Consider the following 15,860-nt stretch of genomic DNA (forward strand, 5'->3'; position numbering starts at 1 on the left):
TTATTATTAACACCTCCGCTCCGGACAGGCTAGCCTCTTCCAACCTCCGAGGACAAAGCTCCGGACAATGGGAGACCGGGCTTTCTGCTCGGCCGCTCCCAGTCTGTGGAACGCTCTCCCTGACCACCTGAGGGCACCACAGACTGTGGATGCTTTTAAAAAAGGCTTAAAAACCCTTCTTTTTTTTCTTTTCTTTTTTTAAAAAAAAGCCTCTTTTTTTTTTTTAGATATATGCATACTAGTTCTAGCTATTAGACTGTTCTAGCTTTAATTTTCATGTATTTTTATTATCTTTTTTTTTTTTTTTAATACACTGTAGCACTTTGAGGTTGTTGGCTCAATGTAAAGTGCTTTTTACAAATAACATATATTATTATTATTATTATTAACACCTCCGCTCCGGACAGGCTAACCCCCTCCAACCTCCAAGGACAAAGCTACGAACTATGGGAGACCGGGCTTTCTGCTCCGCCGCTCCCAGTCTGTGGAACGCTCTCCCTGACCACCTGAGGGCACCACAGACTGTGGATGCTTTTAAAAAAAGGCTTAAAAACCCTTCTTTTTAAAAAAAAACAATTTTTTTTTTTAGATATAAGCATACTAGTTCTAGCTATTAGGCTGTTCTAGTTTTAATTTTTATTTATTTGTATTTTTTTATTTATTTTTTTTTAATACTCTGTAGCACTTTGAGGTTGTTTTCTTATTGTAAAGTGCTTTTTACAAATAAAAAATATTATTATTATTATTAACACCTCCGCTCCGGACAGGCTAACCTCCGAAGACAATGGGAGACCGGGCTTTCTGCTCGGCCACTCCCAGTCTGTGGAACGCTCTCCCTGACCACCTGAGGGCACCACAGACTGTGGATGCTTTTAAAAAGGCTTAAAAACCCTTCTCTTTTAAAAAGCCTTTTTTTTAATTTAGATATATGCATACTAGTTCTAGCTCAGTGGTTCTTAGCCTGGGTTTGATCGAACCCTAGGGGTTCAGCGGAGCCTCCACCGCGGAGGTCAAGACACACCCGACTCATCGTGTGAATAAAAACTTCTCCCTATCGGCGTATTATGAATACCCCCAAACAATGTTCCCTCTAATATTCCATCTGATTTGCAGGTGTGTAATTTGTTGTGAGTTCATGCACGGTGTTGGTTGTGTTCTTTGAACAAGGTGATGTTCATGCACGCTTCATTTTGTGCACCACTAAAAAAAAAAACATATAACTTTGTCTTGAATTAGAAATGTATTTATTATTTTTTTCACTAAAGAAGGCTTCGGCGAATGCGCATATGAAAGTGGTGGGGTTCGGTATCCTCCAACAAGATTAAGAACCACTGTTCTAGCTATTAGGCTGTTCTAGTTTTAATTTTTTTATTTTTTTATTATCTTTTTGGAACAGAGGACCCTATTGTATTTCTAGCGTTTTATTATTATTATACCGCCGCCTCTTTGAGCTGTAATTTGACCCCCTTAACATGCTTCAAAACTCACCAAATTGGACACACACATCAGGACTGGGGAAAATTGTGATCTATTCAAAAAACCAAAACTCAAAATTGCGCTCTAGCGCCCCCTAGGAAGAAAACACAGACAAAACTGCCTCTAACTCCCAGTAGGAATGTCGTAGAGACATGAAACAAAAACCTCCATGTAGGTCTCACTTAGACCTAGATTTCATACACTGACAACCCCCAGCAAAAATCAACAGGAAGTTTGCAATTCCCCCTTCAAAACAAAAGTTGAGTAAAAACAGTCACCTTTTTTCAAACATTATCTCCTCTGAGCGCGTTTGTCGTGTCGGCTTCAAACTAGCACAGGAGAGAGATTGAACCCTTCTGATTAAAAGTTGATGAAAGAGTTTTAATTACTGCTCCGGTTTGGATTTTATGAGCCCTCAAAGTCGGTCCCGTCCATCGCTGCTTGCAGATTAAATTTTTAATTTTTTTTTTTTAATACACTGTAGCACAGGGGTGCTCATTACGTCGATCGCGATCTACCGGTCGATCTCGGAGGGTGTGTCAGTCGATCACCAGCCAGGCATTAAAAAAATAGTCCTAAAAATGAACGATCATAAATCTTCACTATGACGTCACTTTCGTCACTTGATTGACATTCACGGCACCCGAGGGTCTTCTGAGATGACGCTGGCTGCTGCCAGATCATTAAAATTACCGACTGGAAGGCGAGAAACACTTTATTTCAACAGACTCTGGCGCCGTACCTGTCGTCAAAACTCCAAAGACCGACTGCACAGTTGCACAATAAAAGCTCTGCTTCATCCTGCCTGCGCTACCAAAATAAGAGTCTCAGAAAGCTGGCGTGCACAAGCTAGCAAGCTACGGAGTTTGCCGACAATGTATTTCTTGTAAAGTGTCTACAAAGGAGTACGGAAGCTGGACAAATAAGATGCCAAAAACCAACCACTTTCATGTGGTATTGGACAGAAAGGAGGACTTTTTTTCTCCTCCATTCGAAAATGCGGACGTTATCATCACCACTGTCTGATTCCAATCAATGCAAGTCATCAGAATCAGGTAATACACCAACTTATATTCTTGTCTTCATGAAAGAAAGGAATCTATATGTGTTAAACATGCTTGTATTACCTTTAACCACCTTTAAGTTGTTAACAATATTAACTTTATGTGTTAAACATGCTTGTATTATCTTTAACCACCTTTAAGTTGTTAACAATATTAACTTTATGTGTTAAACATGCTTGTATTATCTTTAACCACCTTTAAGTTGTTAACAATATTAACTATATGTGTTAAACATGCTTGTTTTATCTTTAAACACCTTTAAGTTGTTAACAATATTAACTATATGTGTTAAACATGCTTGTTTTATCTTTAACCACCTTTAAGTTGTTAACAATATTAACTATTTGTGTTAAACATGCTTGTATTATTTTTAACCACCTTTAACTTGTTAACAATATTAACTACCGTATTTTCCGCACCATAAGGCGCCCTGGGTTAAAAGCCGCGCCTTCAATGAACGGCATATTTCAAAACTTTGTCCACCTATAAGCCGCCCGGCGTTGTAAGCCGCATCTAACTGCGCTAAAGGAATGTCAAAAAAACAGTCAGATAGGTCAGTCAAACTTTAATAATATATTAAAAACCAGCGTTCTAACAACTCTGTTCACTCCCAAAATGTACGCAAATGTGCAATCACAAACATACGTATATCAACATGGACAGAGCTGCGTGAAAAAAGCCACCCGGCCTCTTCGCGTAAACTTAAACTTACCTTAACCACTCGCTCATCTTTTCTTCATCCATCCCTTCGAGTTAGCTTTTATGATGACGCCGGCTGGAAAGGTCTCTTTTGGCAAGGTCTTCCTTTTGAATATCACCATGGGTGGAAGTTTCTGGCCATTAGCATGGCAAGCTAGAACCACAGTGAAGGATGACTTCTCATTCCCTGTGGTGCGAATATTCACCGTACGTGCTCCCGTTGTATCCACAGTGCGGTTCACAGGAATATCAGTTGCTGTGAAATAGTAATCCGTGTGCGGATGGAGAGATTGCGTCTTTTCATGAACCGGATCCCTGACGCTTAGTAGGAGCCATTTTGTGGTCTTTACAGATGTAAACACACAAAGGAAATGAAACGTACGGTATATCCGCGCGCTTTTTCTTCTTCTACGCGGGCGGGTGGTTGCTTACAGTAGAAGAAGAAGCGCTTCCTGTTCTATGGGGGCGGGTGCTTACCTTGGCGGTTGCTTGCGTAGAAGAAGAAGCGCTTCCTGTTCTACCGGGAAAAAAGATGGCGGCTGTTTACCAAAGTTGCGAGATCGAAACTTGATGAAAATGAATCGTAATATTAATCCATATATAAAGCGCACCGGGTTAAAAGCCGCACTGTCAGCTTTTGAGTAAATTTGTGGTTTTTAGGTGCGGCTAATAGTGCGGAAAATACGGTATATGTGTTAAACATGCTTGCATTATCTTTAAACACCTTTAACTTGTTAACAATATTAACTATATGTATTAAACATACTTGTATTATCATTAAACACCTTTAATGTATTAACAATATTAACTATATGTGTTAAACATGCTTGCATTATCATTAAACACCTTTAACTTGTTAACAAAAACATATATTTCATAAATAAGTAAATATAAATGATATATATGAATGAGGTAGATCCCCACGACTTGATCAATTGAAAAGTAGCTCGCCTGCAGAAAAAGTGTGAGCACCCCTGCTGTAGCACTTTGAGGTTGTTTGCTCAATGTAAATTGCTTTTTACAAATAAAGTCTATTACTATTAATATTATTATTATCAAAGTACCAATAGGAATAATACAGCATTTTTTTTTTTAAACATTCAAACATTGAACACAACTTTAAAAATATCGACCATATCGGGCTATAGTATCGCCCCCGTACTGATACCACCCTCTGAATCAGTATTTGTGTCGACCCGCCTCCCCCCGCCCCCTTCAGACGCCACCTGTCTTACCTGGTGAAAGGTGAGGCGACGACAAGGCGCCACGCCCGCGGACATTACTGTTGCTGTTGTTGTTCTTCTTCCACACGCAGATATTGTTATTGTTGTTGTTGTTCCACACGCCGCCATGACTGTTGGAACTCTTTGTCGGCTTCTCCTGCTTCTTTCTGCCCTACGCACCTGCTCGTGTGACACAGGTGAGTTCCAGCCTTTTTACCTTCACGGCTGCTCGAAAAGTCACCTTTACGCTCGGATAAAATGTTTCTTGTGTTATCGCAGCGCAACTTTTCATATAAAAGTATGAAGTGTTTATTTGTAAGTGAGTGAATCAGTGCCGTCACGTGACCGGATGTACTTCCCCCGCCCCCCTCGCTTCCTGTTTCGGGTACGGAAGGTTTAGGCGGGCAAAATAGGCGCTAAGACTGTTTCAAGTGTAAAAGTTAAGTGTACGAATAAGTCAATAAAAATATTGTTTTTAACTGACCTTTTGTCCCTGTTTTATTGTTAGTATTTTCCGCAGCGACTTTACTCTCCCCCCGCGGTCCTGTTGCATTCAATGTAGCTGGGAAATTTGACTTTTTCACCTCCAAAGTGTGGTGTGATTCTATTGTAACTCGACACAAAGCACGCAAAAGATGTATTTGTGGGCACTGTGTCGGGTTTTCAACATCATCCTCTAACACTAAAAAGCACACACATACTGCGTTTGTCAGTCATGTTTTTTTTTTTGTTTACTTTCAACTGGAATGTTCTGAAAGTCGTACCTGGCGAGTGGGATACTTCCGACTTCCGAGCAGGTCTTTGAATGCAGCATGAGCGCTTTTACTTTATTAAACGTACCGTACTATCGTCTATCGTCACACAACATCGCGGCTTCGCCACATCGCGAGTGTTGAAGCATTTGGTCAACATTGTTGACCAAATTAAGCATTTTGGAGTATAAACATGGTTAGATTAAGTAAAAATAGCTACACTACAGCACTGTTCAGTATCGTGGCCACTGATTGGCTCAGCCACTATATTGGAATAAAAAGGGGTGTAAAAGGGACTTAAGAATGTTAATTCATGTCCAATGTTACAAATGTTATTTGGAAGGATGTAAACAGTTGAAATGAAAATATTTGAATTATAAGTAACCAATTAACCGCGGTAAACGAGGCTGGGTAATACACTTCCACACCATATAGTCGGAAACAGAATATTGAATTAAAAACAAAACAGTAGACTTCTATTTTACTGTAAATAATTTCAAATAAAATGAAATAGTAAATTTATATTAAACATACATATTCAAAACCAAAAACGTATTTTGAATAATAAATAAAAATTATTGTTATTTTCCATCTAAAATATATATTGTGTGTACTAAAGTATGAATTATTAAATCATTTAATATACACTCCCATTGCTATATGTGTATATAAATATATATTGCCACAACATACATACAGTATGTATATATATATATATATATATAATAAATAAATAAATAAATGGGTTGTACTTGTATAGCGCTTTTCTACCTTCAAGGTACTCAAAGCGCTTTGACACTACTTCCACATTTACCCATTCACACACACATTCACACACTGATGGAGGGAGCTGCCATGCAAGGCGCTAACCAGCACCCATCAGGAGCAAGGGTGAAGTGTCTTGCTCAGGACACAACGGACATGACGAGGTTGGTACTAGGTGGGGATTGAACCAGTGACCCTCGGGTTGCGCACGGCCACTCTCCCACTGCGCCACGCCGTCCCTTATATGTATATATATGTTAAAGTTAAAGTACCAATGATTGTCACACACACTAGGTGTGGCGAAATTATTCTCTGCATTTGACCCATCACCCTTGATCACCCCCTAGAGGTGAGGGGAGCAGTAAGCAGCAGCGGTGGCTGCGCCCGGGAATCATTTTTGGTGATTTAACCCCCAATTCCAACCCTTGATGCTGAGTGCCAAGCAGGGAGGTAAAGGGTCCCATTTTTATAGTCTGGAGAGAGACTATTCATCCCTGAACACCACGAAGTTCATGTAGGCTTTATGATGCAGTTACATTATTATATCAACTATCAGAGACAGAAATTTTTCATTTAACATAATGTCCTTTTTTTGCTGCTTCAACACAGCTCAGTCAACACAGAAAAAGGTAAAGTGAAATAACTTAGTTGTTAACTGTAGGTCAATAATGCTTGTCTTTCTCTCAGACAGACAGGGCTTTGCTGTCCGTAACGCACACACCGCAAAATGAGCTAACGTTACGCTAAAAGCTAATTAGCCTTCATCTCAAGGAGCGAGCTGAGCTGCCGCTTATGTTTCTAGAAGGTCAACGGGCTCATAGTGATGTTACTAGTAGTTGACTGGGAGGTGTTTATTATAATTATGCTTACCTGCTAAACACCTTTCTGCTCACCAGACCGCAGGAGTACTGACTCCATGCGCTCTGAATACGCACTGCCGATTGGCTGTTACCGCTCTGCTAACCAATCAGATGGTTCTGTGGGTGGGACAATGCTGGGAGCCCCACAACAAATGCTCATTTTTTTTACGCTTCACCTCTGCGCTCCCTTAGACGACCTGCGAGGGTGGACCGGCACCGAGACCGACAACGGTCTGCTGGTGGGCCCCCAGGTGGAGGAGGCTCTGACCAGCGGCCTGACCACCGTCTTCCTGCCGCTGGTCTACATCGTGGTGTTCGTGGTGGGCCTGCCCGCCAACGCCATGGCCATCTGGGTGTTCCTGTTCCGCACCAAGAAGAAGCACCCGTCCTCCATCTACATGGCCAACCTGGCGCTGGCCGACCTGCTCTTCGTCATCTGGGTGCCCCTGAAGATCGCCTACCACTTCAACGGCAACAACTGGGTCTACGGCGAGGGCCTGTGCAAGGTTCTGGTGGCCTTCTTCTACGGGAACATGTACTGCTCCATGGCGTTCATCGCCTGCATCAGCGTGCAGCGCTACTGGGTGGTGGTGGACCCGCTGGCCCGGCGCCGGCGGGAGACCAGCGTGGCGTGCGCCGTCTGCGCCAGCATCTGGGCGGCGGTGTGGCTCCTCACCGTTCCTCTCTACCTGTACGACCAGCAGGTCCACATCGCCAACCTGGACATCCTCACCTGCCACGACGTCACCCGCCCGGGTCAGAGGAAGATGGCGGCGGGCTACTTTTTGACCATGGGCACCGTGGGCTTTGTGTTGCCCGCCGCAATTTGCGTGGTGACCTACGCGCTCATGCTGCGGGCGCTGCGCAGCACCATGGCGGACCCCACGGTGGGCAAGCAGCGGCGCAAGGCGGTGGTGCTGATCGTGACCGTGGTGGTCATGTTCCTGGTGTGCTTCACGCCCAGCAACCTCATGCTGCTGGTGCACTACGTGCTGCTCCTCAACCAGGCCCGCAACAACATGTACGCCTTCTACATCACCTCCCTGTGCCTGGCCAGCCTCAACAGCTGCATCGACCCCTTCGTCTACTACTACATCTCCGACGACTTCCGCCAGCACGTCAAGAACACCTTCCTGTGCCGCAGCCAGCGCACCGTGGAGCGCATGCGGGTCTCCTTCAGCGCCCTCAAGTTCTCCAAGAAGACCAACACTTACACCTCCAGTTCCGGGGGCAACACGGGAAGCTCGCAGTGTTAGCATTAGCGGGGTTAGCATTAGCGTTGTTGGCATTGGGAGTGTTCGCATTGGCGGTGTTAGCAATAGCAATGTTAGCATTAGCAGTGCTAGCATTAGGAGTGTTTGCATTGACGGTGTTAGCATTAGTGATGTTAGCATTAGCATTGATAGCATTGGCGTTGTGAGCATTGGGAGTGTTCACATTGACCGTGTTAGCATTAGTGTTGTTAGCATTAGCTTTGTTAGAATTGGCAGTGTTAGCATTGGGAGTGTTCGCATTGGCGGTGTTAACATTGACGGTGTTAGCATTAGCGTTGTTAGCATTGTTAGCATTAGCGTTGTTATAATTGGCAGTGTTCGCATTGGCGGTGTTAACATTGACGGTGTTAGCATTAGTGTTGTTAGCATTAGCTTTGTTAGCATTGGCAGTCTTAGCATTGGCGGTGTTAACATTGACGGTGTTAGCATTAGCATTTTTAGCATTTGCGTTATAATTGGCAGTGTTCGCATTGGCAGTGTTAGCATTGGGAGTGTTCACATTGACGTGTTAGCATTAGCGTTGTTAGCATTAGCGTTGTTAGCATTGGGAGTGTTCACATTGACAGTGTTAGCATTAGCGTTGTTTGCATTGGCAGTGTTAGCATTGGCAGTGTTCGCATTGACGGTGTTAGCATTAGCGTTGTTAGCATTAGTGTTGTTAGCGTTAGCGTTGTTAGCATTGGCAGTGTTAGCATTGGGAGTGTTCGCATTGGCGGTGTTAACATTGACGGTGTTAGCATTAGCGTTGTTAGCATTAGCATTGTTAGCATTAGCGTTGTTATAATTGGCAGTGTTAGCATTGGCTGTGTTAGCATTGGCAGTGTGAGCATTGGGAGTGTTCACATTGACGTGTTAGCATTAGTGTTGTTAGCATTAGCTTTGTTAGCATTGGCAGTGTTAGCATTGGCGGTGTTAACATTGGCAGTGTTAGCATTGGGAGTGTTCACATTGACGGTGTTAGCATTAGCGTTCTTAGCATTAGCTTTGTTAGCATTGACAGTGTTAGCATTGGCAGTGTTAACATTGGTAGTGTTAACATTGGCAGTGTTAGCATTGGCAGTGTTCGCATTGACGGTGTTAGCATTAGTGTTGTTAGCATTAGCGTTGTTAGCATTGGCAGTGTTAGCATTGACAGTGTTAACATTGGCAGTGTTCGCATGAACGGTGTTAGCATTAGCGTTGTTAAGATTAGTGTTGTTAGCATTAGTGTTGTTAGCATTGGCAGTGTTAACATTGGGAGTGTTCACATTGACGGTGTTAGCATTAGCGTTCTTAGCATTAGCTTTGTTAGCATTGACAGTGTTAGCATTGGCAGTGTTAACATTGGTAGTGTTTGCATTGGCAGTGTTTGCATTGGCAGTGTTCGCATTGACGGTGTTAGCATTAGCGTTGTTAGCATTAGTGTTGTTAGCATTAGTTTTGTTAGCAGTAGCGTTGTTAGCATTGGCAGTGTTGGCATTGACAGTGTTAACATTGGCGGTGTTCGCTTGGACAGTGTTAGCATCAGCGGTGTTAGCATTGGCAGTGCTCTCATTGGTGGTGTCAGCATTAGCGGTGTTAGCACTGGGGGCGTTCGCAATAGCAATGCTAGCATTACCGGTGTTAACATTGGCAGTGTTTGCATTGATGGCGTTAGCATTAGCGGTGTTCGCATTAGGAGTGTTCGCATTGACGGTGTCAGCATTAGCGTTAGCATTAAGAGTGTTCGCATTGACGGTGCTAGCATTAGCGTTGTTAGCATCGGGAGTGTTCACATTGACTCTGTTAGCATTAGCGATGTTAGCATTGGGAGTGTTCACATTGACGGTGTTAGCATTAGCGTTGTTAGCATTAACTTTGTTAGCATTGACAGTGTTAGCATTGACAGTGTTAACATTGGTAGTGTTTGCATTGGCAGTGTTCGCATTGACGGTGTTAGCATTAGCGTTGTTAGCATTAGCGTTGTTAGCATTGACAGTGTTAGCATTAACGCTGTTAGCACTCACAATGTTAGCATCCGCAGAGTTGTCCTTTAAAATTTGCGTTTAAACCGTTTACAGCGCAGTATCGTAACTTTTGAGCCTTTTTTATGCTCACCGTATTTCTCATCGGTGTGCCGTGACGTCTGTGAAAAGCCGCGTTTTGAATGACAGTAAAGTACGTTTCGTGTTCGGGGAAATGTCAACAATGTCATGTCGTGTACATTTTGTTTGTTTGTGTTTTTTGCTAAGGAGCCACAAGATTAGGTACAACTGCACTAAAGAAGGAGCTCCAAATACAGGACTTTTGGACAAAGATACAATACACATTTTCAGTTGATCATTTTTCACTGAAATGCGTGTTATTGTAGTTGTGGTTAGCAGCTGTGTGGTGTTTTTAATACTTAGCACGTGTAGCTAAACAGACTAGCCACAACGTTAGCATGCGTGGATGTTAAAGCGTTCACATTTAGGAGGGAAATTTCTCCCAAAGGTTTTAATTGTGTGTGTTTATGTCACTCTGGCCTTAAGTGAACATGTTGAAGTTTATTTTTAATAAAACGATTAAAAATCCTTTAATAGTTTGTAGCGGTGCACTATTACTAATGGTCAACTGTAGGCTAATTAGCATGTAGCTAGGCTAATTACAATATTAGCTTATGGTAAAGTCTTTATATTAAAATCGTTTTTAATTGTGTATGGTTATGAATATATTGTAGCAATTATGTGTTTGTTTTTTTTTGGTACCTAAAATAATTTAAATCTGATTATACTTTGTACCAGTATCGTAGGCTACATAGCACATAGCTAAACAAGCTAAAATTGTAACAGTAAGCATTTTTTTTTTTTTTTTTTTTTTGAATGAATGAAAAATAAAATCTCTTTATAGTTTGTAGTGGTGAGCCATTTCATTATTGTAGGCTACTTAGCACGTAGCCAAAATAAGCTAACCACATTATTAGCATACGGTATAGTGTTCACGATTAGGATTAGACTCATTTTATATGTGTGTATGTCAATGTAAACGCGTATTGGTGATTTGAAAAAAATTAAAGAACCAAAATTCTTTCATAATTTGCAGTGTTGCACGAGTTATTTTCAACAGGCTAGTTAAAACCTAGCTAAAAGAGCTAACGACAATATTAGCATGTCAAGCGGTTTTAAATGTGCGCTAATAGTGTGTTTATGTCACTTTAAGTGAATATTATTATATTTTTATATTTTGCATTAGTTATTTATAATAGACTAGTTGGCAGGAAGCTAAAGAAAAAAAGCTAACGGCAATCTTAGCATACGCTAAAGTAAACTCATTGTCAAATGGTTTAATATGTCATAACATTATGTGAACATTTTGACGATAAAACTAAATATTTCCAGTACCGTAGGCTACATAGCTAACATTGTAACAGTAAACATGTTTTTTTTTTTTTATGAAAAATAAAATCTATTTATAGTTTGTTCATTTCTATTATTGTAGGCTACTTAGCACGTAGCCAAAAAGGCATTGATACAATAAAATAAGCAGCTAGCACGGTCTTTCAGATTAACTGGATAAATTAGCATTAGCTAATACAACGCTAACGTTAGCTAGCTCAGGCCCGTTGTGCGTTCTCTCTTTAATGATGTGGATTGTTTTTGTGCAAAGTACCCCGGGCATTTTGCACATACTGCATATAATGCTGTGTGACCCAGACCGCTCTGGCTGCAGTGCCCTCTGCTGGTTGTTCAGGGCAGTGTGTAGGTCACATTTATTTGTGCATCTGGTTTGTGGGAGGAATGTCTCATCGACACAAAAGCAAAGAAAGCGATCCACATATGCACAAAATCAAGCATATTTATATTCAAATCTCAAAAATATATTTAAAAAATACACGTTTATTTATACAAATTCTTGATTTATTTGTATGTCACATTTTTATATTTATACATTTTATTTGTATATATTTTCAAATCTCAAAAATATATTTAAAAAATACACGTTTATTATACAAATTCTTGATTTATTTGTATGTCACATTTTTATATTTATACATTTTATTTGTATATATTTTCAAATCTCAAAAATATATTTAAAAAATACACGTTTATTTATACAAATTCTTGATTTATTTGTATGTCACATTTTTATATTTATACATTTTATTTGTATATATTTTCAAATCTCAAAAATATATTTAAAAAATACACGTTTATTATACAAATTCTTGGTTTATTTGTATGTCACATTTTTATATTTATACATTTTATTTGTATATATTTTCAAATCTCAAAAATATATTTAAAAAATACACGTTTATTATACAAATTCTTGATTTATTTGTATGTCACATTTTTATATTTATACATTTTATTTGTATATATTTTCAAATCTCAAAAATATATTTAAAAAATACACGTTTATTATACAAATTCTTGATTTATTTGTATGTCACATTTTTATATTTATACATTTTATTTGTATATATTTTCAAATCTCAAAAATATATTTAAAAAATACACGTTTATTTATACAAATTCTTGATTTATTTGTATGTCACATTTTTATATTTATACATTTTATTTGTATATATTTTCAAATCTCAAAAATATATTTAAAAAATACACGTTTATTTATACAAATTCTTGATTTATTTGTATGTCACATTTTTATATTTATACATTTTATTTGTATATATTTTCAAATCTCAAAAATATATTTACAAATACGCGCTTATTTATACAAAATATTTATTTATTTGTACATCACATTTGTATTTGTTTTAGGGATGTCCGATAATGGCTTTTTGCCGATATCCGATATTGTCCAAATCTTAATTACCGATACCAATATCAAACGATACTGATATCAACCGATATATACAGTCGTGGAATTAACACATTATGCCTAATTTGGACAACCAGGTATGGTGAAGATAAGGTCCTTTAAAAAAAAAATAATAATAAAATAAGATAAATAAATTAAAAACATTTTCTTGAATAAAAAAGAAAGTAAAACAATATAAAAACAGGTACATAGAAACTAGTAATTAATGCAAATGAGTAAAATTAAGTGTTAAAGGTTAGTACTATTAGTGGACCAGCAGCACGCACAATCATGTGTGCTTACGGACTGTATCTCTTGCAGACTGTATTGATATATATTGATATATAATGTAGGAACCACAATATTAATAACAGAAAGAAACAACCCTTTTGTGTGAATGAGTGTAAATGGGGGAGGGAGTTTTTTTTGGGTTGGTGCACTATTTGTAAGTGTATCTTGTGTTTTTTATGTTGATTTAATTTAAAAAAAACAAAAAAACAACAACAACAAAAAAACGATACTGATAATTAAAAAAACCGATACCGATAATTTCCGATATTACATTTTAAAGCAGGGGTCACCAACCTTTTTGAAACCAAGAGCTACTTCTTGGGTACTGATTAATGCGAAGGGCTACCAGTCTGATACACACTTAAATAAATTGCCAGAAATAGCCAATTTGCTCAATTTACCTTTGACTCTATGTTATTATTAATAATTGATGATATTTACACTTAATTGAACGGTTTAAAAGAGGAGAAAACACGAAAAAAAAGAAAATTACATTTTGAAACATAGTTTATCTTCAATTTCGACTCTTTAAAATTCAAAATTCAACCGAAAAAAAGAAGAGAAAAACTAGCTAATTCGAATCTTTTTGAAAAAAATAAATAAAAAATTTATAGAACATCATTAGGATTTTTTCCTGATTAAGATTCATTTTAGAATTTTGATGACATGTTTTAAATAGGTTAAACTCCAATCTGCACTTTGTTAGAATATATAACAAATTGGACCAAGCTATATTTCTAACAAAGACAAATCATTATTTATTCTAGATTTTCCAGAACAAAAATTTTAAAAGTAATTCAAAAGACTTTGAAATAAGATTTAAATTTGATTCTACAGATTTTCTAGATTTGCCAGAATATTTTTTTTGAATTTTAATCATAATAAGTTTGAAGAAATATTTCACAAATATTCTTACTCGAAAAAAACAGAAGCTAAAATGAAGAATTAAATTAAAATGTATTTATTATTCTTTACAATAAAATAAAATAAAAATTACTTGTACATTGATTTAAATTGTCAGGAAAGAAGAAGAAGGAATTTAAAAGGTAAAAAGGTATATGTGTTTAAAAATCCTAAAATTATTATTATTATTATTATTATTATTTTATTTATTTTTTTGTGTCCTGTCCAGCTTCTCAGGCAAATCATATAGTTGATGTAGATGCCCATGTCGGCTGTTCAGATTTACTTTACAAAAGAGAAGTGTAGGATACTTCTCTTGTTGCCTTATTTGTATTTGACTTTATTAAATGTATTTATATTATCATTTAGTGCAGCCGGGCCGGAGCAGGAGGGGATAGAAAGAGAAAAAAAAAGAAGACAGAGGGGGAAATTGTGGGGACAAGAGGGGGATTAGACAGAGAGACAAAAACAACAACAGCAAACAACAACAACAACAACAATAGAGCAACATCAGCAAATATGACATGTACAAATATGATGGTAAAAGTAATAGCAAATAAGCAGTTAGCGAAAAATAAAAAATAATACAGAAATGACAATGAGCATTATTACACTACAAATGGATCAATACAAATACCAATAGAAATAGCGCTATTGATAATGAACAATACCAATAATTTACCTTTATTATCAACAATACAGTTGTTTAAATGCAACAATACATATACGTAATGATAACTTGAGATACGAAAGAATGCAGAAAAATGGTGGGGGAGAAAGAGAAGCAACCTACATTAACCTTGTAGATTGTTATAGTCACAATAGGTTAAGCTTTGTCAGTGTGCCATGTGTTACACCCAGTTTACCCTAGGGCAACAACGTTAATATATGTTTGATGAAACGTGATTATGTGCATGAGTGTAAGTATGCATATGTACTTGTATATGTACAGAATGTGTATATGTGTTTGTACAATGAATGTATATGTACAGAATGTGTATATGTGTTTGTACAGTGAATGTATATGTACAGTATGTGTATGTGTATGTTTGTATATTGAATGTGCGTGTGGATGTACGAACATTAGGTAGGTAAATATGTACTGTATTTGTGTATGTATGTGGGAGCGTAGGTACCTATGTACGTATGTGAGCATATGTGAATTTGCATGTACAATACATTCGACTCCCAGAGTGCGTGGGAGCCAGAGCACGGCCCCATCACCCCCGAGAGCCCAACCCACAAACAGGAGGCGTGGTGCCCAGGGAACCAGGGACCACCGCCCCCACGCAGCCAAGCCGGCCAGCGACAGGAACCCCAGAGCCCGACCCACCGTACCGCCCACAAGGGCCAGCAGCAGGCCGCAGACAGACGCACCCGGCAGAGGACAGGGCACGAGAAAAGCAGGGGACAGCCAGACCCCAAGCCAGCGAGAGACCACACCCCACACGGGCAGAAAGGCGAGACGCCCCGCCCGAGGGACCCAGAGACTCCCCGCAACCGGACGGGAAGACCACCCCCGCCCCACCGGCAACCGGGCCCCCACGAGCCCACCCCCCACCCCCGGAGAGCGCGGCGAGGCCAGCCCCCGGCCACCCCACCCAAACCGGCCGCCGCAGGACCACCCAGGCACAGGGCCACGGGAACCACCCACCCCACCCGCAGGGACCCCAACGATGGAGATGGAACAACCAGCAACCGCCCCGCCGAGCCCCCCCCCTGAGGGAGGGGAAAATTAAAAAATAATATTAATAAAATATATTAAAAAATAAATAAATTAATTAATTAACTA

At 39.3% G+C, this 15,860-nt stretch overlaps 1 protein-coding gene across 1 annotated transcript; it reads left to right on the forward strand.

Moving 5' to 3' along the window:
* The first annotated feature begins 3,620 nt into the window (after positions 1–3,620).
* On the forward strand, positions 3,621–10,806 carry f2rl1.1 (coagulation factor II (thrombin) receptor-like 1, tandem duplicate 1). The gene is made up of 2 exons (XM_061966433.2): positions 3,621–4,659; positions 7,032–10,806. Exons 1-2 carry the CDS (start codon positions 4,590–4,592, stop codon positions 8,093–8,095), a joined length of 1,134 nt encoding a protein of 377 aa, XP_061822417.2. The 5' UTR covers positions 3,621–4,589; the 3' UTR covers positions 8,096–10,806.
* The last annotated feature ends 5,054 nt before the right edge of the window (positions 10,807–15,860 follow it).

This window comes from Nerophis lumbriciformis, linkage group LG11, assembly GCF_033978685.3.
Source record: "Nerophis lumbriciformis linkage group LG11, RoL_Nlum_v2.1, whole genome shotgun sequence".
Classification (NCBI taxonomy): domain Eukaryota; kingdom Metazoa; phylum Chordata; class Actinopteri; order Syngnathiformes; family Syngnathidae; genus Nerophis; species Nerophis lumbriciformis.